A 14,228-nucleotide genomic window follows, 5' to 3' on the forward strand; every position below is an offset into this window, starting at 1 on the left:
AAACTTGTCCACATCCTGTTGGGGGGGGGGGGGGAGGGCAAAACTTCACACAGTATTCCAGATTTGGCCTCACCAGTGCCAAATAGAGGGGAATAATTACTTCCCCCAATCTGCTAGCAATGTTCTTACTAATGCCGCCCAGTATGCTGTTAGCCTTCTTGGCAACAAGGGGATACTGATTGACTCATATTTAGCTTACTGTCCACTGTAATGACAAGGTCCTTTTCTGCAGAGCTGCTGCTTAGCCAATTTGCAAAGTTCCGTCTTAAGGGCAGGACTTTGTACTTGTCCTTGTTGAACCTCATGAGATTTTTTTTTGGCTCAATCCTCCAATTTCTCTAGGTCACTCTGAATTCTAGAGAATACCCTGAATACCCTCCAGCATATCTACTCTAACCCTCAGCTTGGTGTCATCTGTGAACTTGTTTAGGGTGTAATCAGTTCCATCTTCCAGATTGTTAATGAAGATATTGAACAAAATTGGCCCTGGGACCAACCCCTGATGCACTCCACTTGATACCGGCAGCTTACTAGACCTCGAGCCATTGATCACTACCTACTGAGCCCGACGAGCCAGCCAGCTTCCTATCTACCTTACAGTCCATTCATCCAACCCATACTTCTTCTAACTGAGATCACTTGATTGTTGATCTCAGACCCAGGACTGCATAGGAATCTGTAATGGGCTCCAGTGCTGAAAGTGATGGTCAGCTCATTGTTGGTCCCAGCCCCAATTATGTGGGTTCAGCCAAACTGCAGGCACCCTGCTTTCAAGTTGCAGGTGCACAAGCATTCCGGAAGCCCAAGGTCCCCCTGCACTGGCAAGCACTAATGTCGGCATTGGGATCTGATCCCGAAAGTTGTATGTCCTGCCATGCGTGTGTGACATGGCAGGAGGCATAATGGTTGAGATCAGAGGCAATCGCACCATTAAATGAATGTATGCAAAGTGTCTTAATTTAAACCTCCATTAGGATAAATGAAGGAAGGCAAACTGGGGGGAAAAAAGTGGGAAGAAAAGTATGATTTCCAAGATTTCTCAAAGAGAAAACACAATACTAAGACTCATAAAAAATACTTGATAACATCCATTGTGGATGCATTTATTACATTAACAAAGGAATTACACAGGTCATATTTTAACTTAAAATACAACTAGAAAAGATGCAATAATTCTTTTTCATAATGCATTTATTATTATTATCCCTTGATCACTCTGAGCAAGGAAACAAAAGGACTGCTGTTACTAACGCAAAAGAAAAAGCAATGCAATTCTTTGGTTCTTGTATGTATAACAATATGTATAGCTAATTAGGCAACTCTGCAGTAAGGCACTCATGTAGAAGCCTTCACTGGGTAATATTCCCTTCTAGCCTGGAAAACTACAACTATGAATGACTACCTTGGCCAAACTACAGTAATACAAAATTTTTTTTTAAATGAATACAAAAGAAAAAATATATATAAAACGTTGAGTTCCACAAAACTCCCAGTCTATCACAGATTTTACTCAAGACATCATCAAATGAAATAGTGATCTTTATTTATTAGTTTAATGCCACATTCTGGTCTACTTGTAACCAAGGTTTATTTATCTACATATAAAACATTATCATTGTATTTTCTTTTTCAAGTCTGGCATTATTCAATTCAGGCACTACTTTAGTGCATTTACTGAATGTTAATTGTAGAATACAGTTCATATTGGGCACCACAGTCTCACCAAAGCTTCCCTTGCCTACAAGGACACTTTCAAGAGCCATTTTAAATGTCTAGTCCCTTGTATGTATGAGTTCTTAAAGAGGGGGATACACAGTTTTCCAGTATGTTGGATGGTGTGGTACAATATGCAGATCAATTCTGCTCTTCTTATTATGGTAGTGGTCTTTACAAAAATAAGTCAATAAAATATTGTAATGAATAATAAAAGAAGGTTTCAAAAAAGCAAGCCTTCCACTTATATTAAAAACCATTTGTACTGTAATGACATGAATGAACTGAGTTAAAAGGACAGGGAAAGCTTGCATTACTTCTTACTTGATTTATGGGATTTTGCTAGAAATACAGAGGTATTTTATTTAATTGTTTCTGTTGTGGTGGGTTAGTGTTCTTTGGGAATACTTTGTGCACTTAACAGCATTTTCCAGATACCAAGATATATATGAAGATCAAATCTAATACTTTATAGAGCTACTTTAGATAATTGGAACACAAAATTATATAGCCTTATTTACCTGAAAAGAGAAAAAGCCTGCTACTATGACCATTGAATCTAATAAGAATTTGTCATTGACTTCTGTGTGTCAGGCCTTAAATGCCTGCAGTTTATCTAATTATTGATATTTATGAATATCTAAGAATTATTCCTACCTACCAATATGTTATAAATAATTGTTAGTCTTTTTTTGAGATAATAACCAGTAGCAGCATGTTTCTAGTTTTTTTTTTAAATGCTACACTTACATTTCTTAATTAATGTTATTAGTAGAATTTTCAGTTGTAAGCTTCCCATGCATATTGAAGAGCTTGGGGGAAACCGATTCAATTTAATAATGCAAAATAAATGTTTTCCAGCATTTTATTATATTTTTCAATTAGATAATAAAACTTAACATTTTTTCATTATTAATCAATCACTCTCAAATAAAGAGAATTTTATCAGGCTAGAAAAAAAAACAAGAGCATAAAAGCTAAAATTCCATTTAATGGAAACTCTCATTCAAAACATTCTACTGTAGGTGTTCCCAATCTTTTTATGCTGAGGACTGGCAAACTATGGACCGGAAGTAACCACAGACTGGCAAACTACAGACCAGTAGTCACCAGCATACTGTGGGCAGGCAGCCAACCCCTTTTTATACTCAGTATAAAAAAGGGGTGGCTGCCAGTTCGCCGTACGCCAGTCACTTCCAGTCGCCAGTTTTCCAGTCCACGGTCAATTCCGGTCCAGCATCCAAGCCTCCTGGTGACCATCAGCCAACCCTTTGCAGCCCAGTACCAGGCCATGGTCCAGGGGTTGGGAATCCCTGCTTTACTGAGTAAACTTTTCATTCCTTCAGAATGTTAAATCACGAGAATACAGTCTGCAGTCAAAACTAGGAAGTTGAAGGGACTACTTTTTTTAGTACACAATAAACTGGCTGATGACAAAGTTATCCACTGCTTCTGAAAGCATAAAAATTTTAACTGGGGGGGGGGGGGGGGGAGGCTAAAAAACAAAAACACAGAGTTTGATTATTTCTGAATTTTGTCCCCTATGCTCTGAAGTGCCTTAGTTGCTTCTGATATGAGACATCTGGGACACATTAGATAATGATTATATTCCCGAGAGTCTTTCATTCCAAAAGAAACATAATTGGGACACTTGCGTCCATGATTTATGACAGCAGATCTGATGGGTTTACAGGCATGGTAATGATTACATCTCAGGCTATGGACAAAATATGCAAAATTCCAAACAATTGAAAAATGTCTAAGTGGCATCCACAAAATATATGTGTGCGCGTGTGCACGCACGCTTGTGTGTACACGTGTGCTCACACAAGCATATGTGTATAAATACACACACACACAAACACATATATGCATGTTATTAAGAAGAACATTTTAACTTTACTTTTAAAGCTATAGAATGTATTTTAATTTACAAAGAACTTATATATATAATTTCTAAAAGTATAGTTCCCCAATGTTCTACTTTCTCTGGCACCTTATTATTACATTATTATATAATAGGTCAAACTCTGCCAGCGTGGTTTCTTATCCTGCAGAGTGGAAGGAAGAATTGAATGACAGTTCTCCACTGGTGCTCATGCACCAGGGATCCATAGAGGTATATTCTGTATCTCAATAACTTGTTGAAATATACCATACATTACAAAGCCTAACTAAAAGACAAAAAAGGTAAGAAGACTGGTAACTTATGAAATAACCAATAAATTATAATGCAGAATACTTCCCAAAAAACAAAAAGAGCTTTGAATTCCACAATGCTCTATGCCTGGAAACAGACATTGCCTTTCTGCTGCCATAACAATTTTTATGGAGGCACAAAATAAAAACAAATAGACACCCAGGCCCTTTGACACGCCACAAATGCCTTTCCTTATGGTTGTGACAGAAGGTAGTAATAGCTTGTGCCTCTTTTTTTGTGGGCGAGGTCTATTTGCGCAAGAAGACCTGGAGCTGCTCACACCCAGCCACCCCAGGTAGCAACTCCCAGGCCTTGAGGGGCCTTGTCTCTGCATGCTCCAGGAATTCATGAAGGATTGGGTCCTCCAACCTCCAAGAGTGGCTTCCCAGTTTTTCATACTTACAGAGACATTCCCCTAGGAATCTCCAGGGCATGTCTCTGAAAGGGGCAACCCCAGCTGTCCCCTTGTTTCCTGGGGCTCCTGTAAGTGGAACATGTCACCCATTGTCTCTCATGAACAATGGAGGGACAAAAGGCAATGTGTTTTGCCAAATACAGCAGATCAACTGTGTTGGGCTTCATTTGGCAATGTTTTTGATGCTGTTATGATACAAGTGAGTTAGGGAAGGTACAATTAAACCCTAAACTGAGCTACCAAGGTTCCAATGTGGTGCCTTATTTTCTACTCCATGGAAAATTAAAGTCCAGATTAGCAAAGCTGGAAATAAAAAGGGCTGACTATACATGTGCTCGGGGGCGGGGGGAGAGCAGGGGCTTTAATTAGTGCAGTTTCTGGACAGCCACTCTAAAACAGCTCACTGTCATGTATATTAAGCCCCAGTGCATTTTAAACTGTTAGCAGGATACTTTATCTAAAGCTCATTTGATGAGGTTTAAAGCACCTTAACTGCCATTTTAAAATGTGTGGGGGCTTAATACATGGGATGGTGAAGTGATGCTGCAGTGTTCCAATTAGAACATGGAGCAGACTCAATTAACTGAGTTTGCTCCAAAGCATTCTAATTACGAGCATATTTATAGCTAGCCAAAAACCTTCAGCAGTAAGAGCAAGAGGCAACCAGAACATGTTTATTTCTTTTGATCTTTTTAAGTCTTGAACGTACATCAGCCATGCAAAAGGTACCTCCATTTAACTTGTACTTTGTCATCCTCAATGTGTTAAACAATATCTTTTAAAAGTAAAGAGAGAGAGAGAGAGAGCGCGCGTGAGCGCACACGTGTGCGCAAGAGAGGTGTACAGTGCCTAATTGTGTACACTATCAATGGAAAGCATATACATGAACTATAGGGAAATACTTAGGTTTAAACTCCAAAAAGTATAATGACTGTTTATAGAATTACTTTTGGCTTGACAAAACCATCTTTAGGAACATTCTAATGAAAAAAAATATAGTTCATGTGCTTTGAACCACCTTGCTTTTGGTGGAGGTGAAAGATGGATCCTTCTGTAGGCCAACTTTGACTCAAAAATATTTCACTTGTTTTTTGTGTTTTAATTTATAATTTCTGAGAGGACTAATATTTAATGAGATGTCTAGGAGTGTAGCTTCTATATTTTATACTGAAATGTAATTGTCTTATCTAATTCAAGGACTACTGTATGTGAAGGGCCACATGCAATGCCCACAAAGTCAATGAAAATATTTCTATTGTGCCTTAGAACAGACCCTTAATAAGGCATAAATGCAGGTCTTCTTTCCATTCAGTAATTCTCTTTGCTGTAATTCATGCTGTTTCTTATTTTGGCATAATCCCTCTGTTTTTTTGTGTATCCCCCGCCTACCCCCATCACACTATGAGTATGACTACTTTGACTGACTATTTCAGTCCACCTACACTAATTTCTATACTTAAAACTCTCATGTTTGCTACTCATTGGGATGGTCTATCTCACTAAATGAAACAGAAAAGGTCAAAAGGGAAAGACTGAAGGAGGACTGGAACTGGAGACCAGAGGAAAGGCACACGCATGATCAGAGGGCAGGAAAACAGGCCTTATGATGAGAGGCTGGGAGCTATGGGACTCTCCAGCCTGGAAAAGTGCAGGCTCAGGGGGGACCTGGTGGCTGCCTATAAGTATATAAGGGGTGTACATCAGGACCTGGGGGAATGCCTGTTCACCAGAGTGGCCCATGAGATGACAAGGTCAAATGGTCACAAACTCCTCTAAGACCGTTTCAGGCTGGACATAAGGAAGAACTTTTTTACTATCCAAGCCCCCAAGGCCTGGAACAGACTGTTGCCATAAGTGGTGCAAGCACCTACTTTGGACTCCTTTAAGAGACATTTGGATGTTTATCTTGCTGGGATCCTATGACCCCAGCCGACTTCCTGCCCCTGGGGCAGGGGGCTGGACTTGATGATCTTCCAAGGTCCCTTCCAGCCCTAATTTCTATGAAATCTAGGATTCTAAAACCACTAAAAAGGGAATGGCTTTTAAAATTGGTTTAATCCTCCTGTGGTTCTGTCCTGGTTCATAATGAAGCCAACGGCAGTTTTACTGTTGTTTGCTAGAAATGAAATTGTTCTCTCTCTAATTTCTCTCTGCCTTTTTACCACTGTTCTTCAAAACAACTCTTAGGGCCAGAGTAACTGGCATATATTTATTTGTTTTTTTGTTCATAATTAGGGAATCTTAGCCACTCAATTCAGTTTCAAAATCAAACACTGCAGAAACAGTACAGACATGGTGGGGAAAGATCATTTCTGATCTACGTGAAAAAGCTGGGGGTGTGAGATACAAGGGAGAAGAATAGAAATAGTAATGTTGAGTCCCACAGCTTTCAGAAGTATCCCTTCATTATGTATGATTTATTCTGAGGCCCTAGCTTGAACAACTTTATTCCTGATACAGTCAAGGAAAGATATGACAGATCAGTACATCTAAAAATTACGCTACATGGGTCTTAAGATAGGAACCAAGAAACCGAATTATCTAAAGTAGTACTTTTTGAAAGGTTAGACCCATTTTGGGATGATTTACCTTTCATCAGTTTGACTGCATTTTTTCTTTTCTTTCTTTCAAAACGTAAAAATTGCATAATATAGTATTATTATTTTCAATAACAAGTGTCCTCCAGTTCTGAAAGAAGCCTATTAATCTTTTTTTCTATATTAGTTTTCTACTTGCAAAAAAGACTTAATGAAACAATATGTATTTAGACTTTTAGTGTCTAACCATTCAGAATCACACATAAGAAACTTCTTTACCTTATCACCTTCAGAGAAAGTTATTCCATCGATGGCTCTTTTCCAAGTAATTTCTGGAATCGGTTCTCCTTCTGCCTCACAAATGAGTGTTGTTTGACCATTCTCAAATGTGGTTTCATTTTTAAGTTGCATTATCTGAGGCTGTACTGTTAAAAATATGAATTATATTACTCATTTTGCATAAACAATCCTATGCTCATCTATCCCAAAACATTTCTTTTTAAAAAAAGCTAATTTGGGATTAATCAACAGCACTATTTATAAACCAGAGAAACAAATATTGATAAAAAGACCCAAGCATAAGATTTATTTTTCTGCATTCAATAGGTTTAACTTTAATTTTTATGTTCAACAAATTAAAGGCACTGCCTATGCATTTCATATGTATAAGACTGGATAAAAAAGCTCTCCTTCTGGCTCCATGACCTCTCATTTTCCCTTCTGGATAGAATGTGAGCTTCAAAAGGGGTAGGGTACAGTGCCCTCGGCCCAGCCAAGCTTCTAGCTCAATGATGCCTACACTCTTCTACTACAATATATGAGTTTGAATCCCTTCATTCCTAGATAACATTTCCTGAGAGGGGTTTAACTACAAGGGTAGTGCATGAACTCACAGATGTCACTAAGACTATGAGGCCTTGGGCATAGCGTGGGCTTGGACTTGGTGCACTGGGTTAGGCTCAGTGTGGAGCACCGGAACAGGCACGGCGGACCTCTCCATGGTCCCTTACCAGCATGCAGAGCTGACAGCATTCTTGGGAACAAGCTCAGCTCCCTACATGCTGCAACACAGTTTCTACAATAAATATTTCTTTCTGCCTCTCACAAATTAGGTGAGGCTTATATACGGGGTTGTACTCTATACAAGAAAACAGGGTAATGATGGACAAGCATCTTATTTCCATTCTCTCGCTTCTTTAATTTATATTATCATTATGTTAAGTCTACCTCCTGGGAGACATCTCAATAAAGTAACTGCCTCAAATCAATTTGTTCTATTAGGTAGAGTGGTTTAATATAATAAGTATATCATTTGTACAAGTAGGAAAAGTACATTTTTCATATCTTCTTACTAATTAAAACTCTCGGGTTGGCACCATCTTTAAAAAAAAAAACCCAAAACAAAACAAAAAACCCAAAGCTCTTATGTAAAGGTTAGCATGAAAAAGGGGTTAGTTTCATACATGACTTTGCTAGGAAGTATTCAAGAAGAATGCTTCTTCAAATACCAATTTAGCACAGATCAATAAAAAAAGTAAGTTAGTGGAGATTGATAAAAGTATTACATACATTTGGCATAGAAAACAGACAAATAAATGTAGTTTACACCTAAATACAACTAGAAAGCTTTTATACTTATTTTGGAAGACATTCTGTACCACTTACCTGAAATCACTGTAATTTCATGTGCTTCAAATCATCTTTCATAAATTTATTAAAAAAATAGGGGTTAAAGGGACCTTGAAAAGTCATCTTGTTCATCCCCCTGTCCTATGTCAGGATCTGCTGATCCACAAGTCAGAAGCTTAAAAAACGTGGCCCACAAAGTCACTCTAGCCAACCTGCTAGACTACCACAAAGCCACTAGAAGTTGTTGCATGGGTGTGGCTGGGATGTGTAGCCTGCCAAAGAATCTGGGGCTCTTTATCCCCAATGGACATAGCAGTTGGCAGCAGAAGATAGAGAAAAGACTGATGCAGTCCCAGTCACCTTCTGGCCACTTTGCCTGTCACCACACAGTGGCATATGATGGCAGTAGTTGAAGTTCTGGCATAAGGCACATGGCAGAGCTGAAAATATTGCTGCCACAGCCGCTATTTCCTTGTGCCCCTGACCTAAACCATTTATAACAAATGTTTTTCTAACCTATTCTTGTCTTGTGTTCTAGGCATACGGCTATTTTTGTTACTGTTCTCTGGACCCTCCATTTGGTCCACAACCTTTTCTGAGTTTGGTACCCAAAAGTGTTGTGTCCTAACTGAGGCTATGGTTGAGTGATGAGCAGAGTACAAGGATCCCTTCATTAATCATACATATACAACTCTCCTGCGAAAAAAAACCCAGAATGGTATTTGCTTTTTTTTTTTTTCCTTTTTTTGTTGTTGCAACAATATGATATTGATTCCCTTTCTTCAATTTTCTGATCCACTATCACTCTCAAACTTCTTTCCACCAAAACAGAGACATTCATTTTCCATTCTGTACCCATTCTGTTGTTTATTTTAACTTAAGCACAATTTGCACTTGCCCTTGCTGAACTTCATCCTATTTATTTCAGACCATTTCTTCAATTTCTCAAAATCACATTGGATTTCAATCCTGTCCTTCAAAGTGCTTGTATATTCTCCCAGCTTTATGTCATTTGTAGATTTAATAAGTACTCTCTAGTCCAACATGCATGTCATTAATGAAAATGATACATAGTGCTGGACCCAAGGTAGTACAAAGCCTTTTGGAATTCCACTGAATTCCTTCATGTTTGACCTTACTCTTTGGGCATGTTTGCATGTGACACTATGGCAATGTAGCATCCATGGGGATCTACACATGAGCAGCAGCTACTCAACCATAGTGGCGTGCTCCCCTGTCATAGTGCACCACTACAGTGAAGTGGCTGCAAAAAATAACCATGTACTGTGCATACGGAGCACTATGAACTATGTTACTGCGCTATGCTTTAGTACTTCCAAAAGGAAGTACTACAGCATGTATAGTAACAACAGTGCCATAGGACAAGATATAGATGTGCCCTTTGAGTACAGTTTTCAAAGCAGTTGTGCACCCACTTATTGTAATTTTCAGACAGATTATATTTTTTTAGCTTGATTATTACAATTTCATGTAAAATGGTAAGAAAAACTTTAATGAAGTCAAGATAGATAACATCTATTGGATCTTTCCCAGCCAGAGAGCCTTTTTCTTCCTCTTAAAAATAAATCAACTTACATGGACACATATTTCCTTAACAAATGCCTGCTTTGGTTTGGTTTGTGGGTTTTATGTTTTGTTTGGGTTTTTTATGTTTGCTTCTGTTCTCCGAGATGGTTACAAATCAATGGATTATTTTTTTCCAGTATTTTTCCAAAAACTGAAGTTAGGTTGACTAGTCTATAATTCATGGCCAGGCAAAATACAGCCCGCAGGCCAGGTCTGGCCCACCAGACCATTCTACGTGGCATGTGGGACCCCTAAAAAAGTAAATTCATATTTATTTGCTCCTTGTTGCCTGTCAAAGATGACAGGAGCCAGGGGCAGTAGGACCCAGGGGGAGGTGGCAGCAGGAGGCAGGCCAGTTCCCTGCTTCCTGCTCCAGTGTGCGAGTAGACAGGGACAGAGTGTGTATGTGTGTGTGTTCGTAGGGCAAGTCCTACATGCACATCCCACCATAAACATGCACCCACACCTCCCTCAAACTGCCATACATGCAGACCCCCACACCCATACTGCCTCCCATACCCCATCCACCCTCTCCCCACACAGCCCCCAAAAACCTCACATGCTCCCTCACACCACATACCCACACACCCACAGCCCCCTACAAATTTATACTGACCCCCAAACAACATACAAGATGAATACTTCATTTTAAGCTATTTTGCAATCATCTCTATGTGCACTGCACAAACACACGTAAATCACGACAAAAATCTTTTTTGAAATCAAATTAATGAATGCTGTAGATATTTGTTTTTTAGACTATAATTTGGTATTTTATTGGTTCTGAGATGGCAAAACCCCTTGCTGAAAGAAGGACTTCCAGGGACTTCTGGTGGCAAAGTTCAGGGGAGGTAGAGCGGGGCTTACAGTCACAAGTAGGAGTGTACCGATATTTTGAGGGCCGATATTGATAGCTGATATTTAAGGATGCATATCGGCTGATCCTGATTGAATTTCCAATACAGCTGCCTCCAGTTGTTAAATCTGGTGTGGTGGAATGGGAGGGGGGAGGTAAAGGGTGTCGGGGGGGAGGCCCGGCTCAATGCCCCACCTCCACCCATGAGCAATATGGATGGAGGTGCTCGGAGCAGAGTGGCAGTGAAATGTGGGGTGGATGCAGCATCCTTCCAGTGTTGCCAGTGCCCACTCCGTGCCCAGTCCCTGCCAAGAAGAGCCCTGCACAGCCCTGGCTGCAGCCTGCCCTGCTCCACCCCACAAAGATCCAGGTCCGGGGGTCATACACCCCCCACATGCCCTCACAAGGTGCAAGCAGCAGTGGGAGCTGCCTCCCCCAACACAAGCTGCAGCTCCACCCCCCAACCCCACCTGGGCAGTGCCTGCCCCTGCACCCTCCCTCATTGCAGGGGGTGATGATCTGCCCTCCCACGCCTCTTTCTTCCCCCCTCTCCTTTCACTACACCAGATTTACCAGCTGGAGGCAGCTCTCCATACTGCCGGGCTATGTTCTTCGCTGCTTGAGTGCTGCACTGCAGCTGCACACAACACGGGCATTTATTGGGCTGATATCCAATACAGCCAGTTTTCTTTGTATTGGTACCAATTCGATATCAGACCAATGTATCAGTGCACCTCTAGTCACAAGATGATGACCAGGGGGAGAGGCACCTGTCTAGGGGCAGGGCTATCCATGCGACCCTCGACAACTTGCCAAAACTCAATAAGCGGCCCTCTACCTGAAACAATTGCCTGCCCCTGCTATAATTTCTTCAGTCCTCTTTTTTCAGCCCCCACCACTGTCTCTCTTTAAAGAACCTCCCTGGTCCTCCATGAATTTGGCCCATCGTTCATCCTTTTTGTTTACTGATTGTGGTGACCATGTTAAAATTTGAGATGAGACAACATCAAATTATAAATGAATACATAAAACAGAGGTCTGCTCCCATGGAATCTATTTACCTTCTTGAGGGAAAATGATTAAAACATAAAAGATTAATGATTTAATGATTAAAACATTAAAAGATTCACTAATCATATATGGATCTGATGGGACAAGCAGAGGCAGATCTGGGGGAGGGGGTGCACTGATGCACTTGTACCTTGCCCCCCCCTCCCCCCCACTGATTCCCAGTCCACTCTAAGTTTAAATTCTATTGCTTGGAAGTGGCAACAGCATTACTAGTCAGGCAGTGCTAAAATAGTCATCTGACTTCGTGTGTCATTAAAATCCACCTAAAATCTTCATTCAACGGGTGTTGACAACCTTATCTTTTTTTTAATGGTCTGATCCTTTGTTCTACAGTTCCACTGTCTGTAGCTGTTCCTGGTAATGAAGCTCCTATCTCACAACCCTGTAGATTGTTTTTTAACTCATTCCAATAAAGTTATATTTGTTTTTGCTTCAATCTTAAACTGAATAATACAGCCCTAAGCATATTAGTAAAGCTTTTAGTTTATTTTCAAATGGGGAAAAAAAAAAAAAAGTGTGGCCTTATATGTGATGATGCACCTCATCATTTCCACCTCCATTCTCAAAATTCTAGGTTCAGCCATGGGGACAAGTTCTTAATGTATTATCATTTTAAATCAGATTTTCTTAAATCAATTTACAATGCCATAGTTATTGGGCATGCCTACAACTGCTTCTTGGCTTCTCCTGCGTGTGCCACTACAAAGTAAGTCCTACCATACTTTGTACAAAAATTTGAAAATAAGAATATATCCAGAAAGACAGAGAGGTGCTGGGAAAACATCTGTGTTGTTTTACATTGTTTCCTTTTCTTAAGACCTTTTTAAGATCTCCGCATTAAGTTATTGGGCCAATTGCAAATATCTTGCTTAGAAAAAATATTGTAGGAATATTAAGGCCGCAAAAATGAAACATCCAAAGTTAGGAATTTCCAAGTTTAACGTTGCCCGTGTAAACTCTGGGCACATATACATGATGATTTCATCTTTCACTATATGATTGCATACTATTTTTTCCCCACAAGATCCCTGCCTGAATGAGTACCAGGATGAATAGTGCTTAAATGATGAGAAAGACAAATGTTTTATATTTCTTATTATTTTTTTCATGTACATATGCATGCATGTATGCATGTCCCTATATAATCACTGCTACAAGCTTTGTAAGCTCTGCAAATAATATTAAGTATATTCATATCTACGTGATTTTCTATCATTTTCTGAAATAACTGAGTGTTTCACAAATATATATGTGCTGAGCAATCACAACTACAGTTAATGCAAATTGAAGCTGTTGGTGCCCAGCACTTCAAGTTGCAAGGCAGTGACTTTGAGTTTTTACCCACACTCTACAACAGAATTACACTTTTACTAAACCAGAACAAAGTTGCACCTTAGACACTAAGGGTGCATCCAGACAAACTCGCACATGCCTCTTGCAGCGTCTCAAACCCCTTTGAGACGCTGCAAGAGGCATGTGTGGGAATGGGAAAAGGCTCCCCACGCTGCAAGTTTTCAGTGCAGGTACAACACTAGACCCCTGGATATCCAGGGGTCAATAAAAAATGAAGCGAAAAAAAAATCAGGGCATGGCATGGTCCTGGAGGCTGGGTCCTCCACAGAGATGCTCTGGCTGCCAAAGCATCTCTGTGGTTGGCTCTCACCCTGGTGCTGAAGCATGCTGCCTGCCCATGCAGGGCAGGCACCATGCCAGCAGCAGAGAGCTGGACCCAGGCTCCAGAGCAGGTAAGTAGGGGTTCGGGGAGGCTGGAGGTGACAGTGGGGTGGACCCCCAGTGACCCTGCCTGCTCCCGCAGCTCCCCAGATCCCTGCCCTGCCTGGCCCCACTCCCCAGTCCCTTGATGGGTGCCCCACCCAGCCTCATCCCCCACCTACTCCCCTAGCATCCCTTGATCCCTTCCCTGCCCAGCCCCATTCCCCGCCTACCACCAATCCCCCTCCATCCCTGCCCCTGACTCCAACCCCAGCATCCCCACAATTTAAAACAAAACAAAACAAAAACACCCTAGGCACTTACTGACAGTTCCAGCTGCCGTTTGGGTCACTGGGCCCCCCCTGCACAGCGTGGAGCCAGGTGACAGCCCCAGCCAGGGCCCTGCTGCCCTGTGCAGCCCAGGAGGGGGGGAGCTCTGACAGGAGGCCCCACAGGTACCGTTTGGTGAGTAGAGGCTGGGGGGGGGGGGGGGCCCCAGGGGGGGGC

The 14,228-nt window shown here is 41.0% G+C and overlaps 1 protein-coding gene across 1 annotated transcript in view; it reads right to left on the reverse strand.

The window, feature by feature from the left end:
• NCAM2 (neural cell adhesion molecule 2) overlaps window positions 1–14,228 on the reverse strand; it is a 260,790-nt gene that overhangs the window by 184,206 nt on the left and 62,356 nt on the right. The window contains exon 8 of the mRNA XM_025200916.1: window positions 7,145–7,290. Coding sequence (XP_025056701.1) covers window positions 7,145–7,290 — 146 coding nt within the window. The remainder of the gene's footprint in view (window positions 1–7,144; window positions 7,291–14,228) is intronic.

Source organism: Alligator sinensis, unplaced genomic scaffold (genome assembly GCF_000455745.1).
Source record: "Alligator sinensis unplaced genomic scaffold, ASM45574v1 scaffold382_2, whole genome shotgun sequence".
NCBI lineage: Eukaryota > Metazoa > Chordata > Crocodylia > Alligatoridae > Alligator > Alligator sinensis.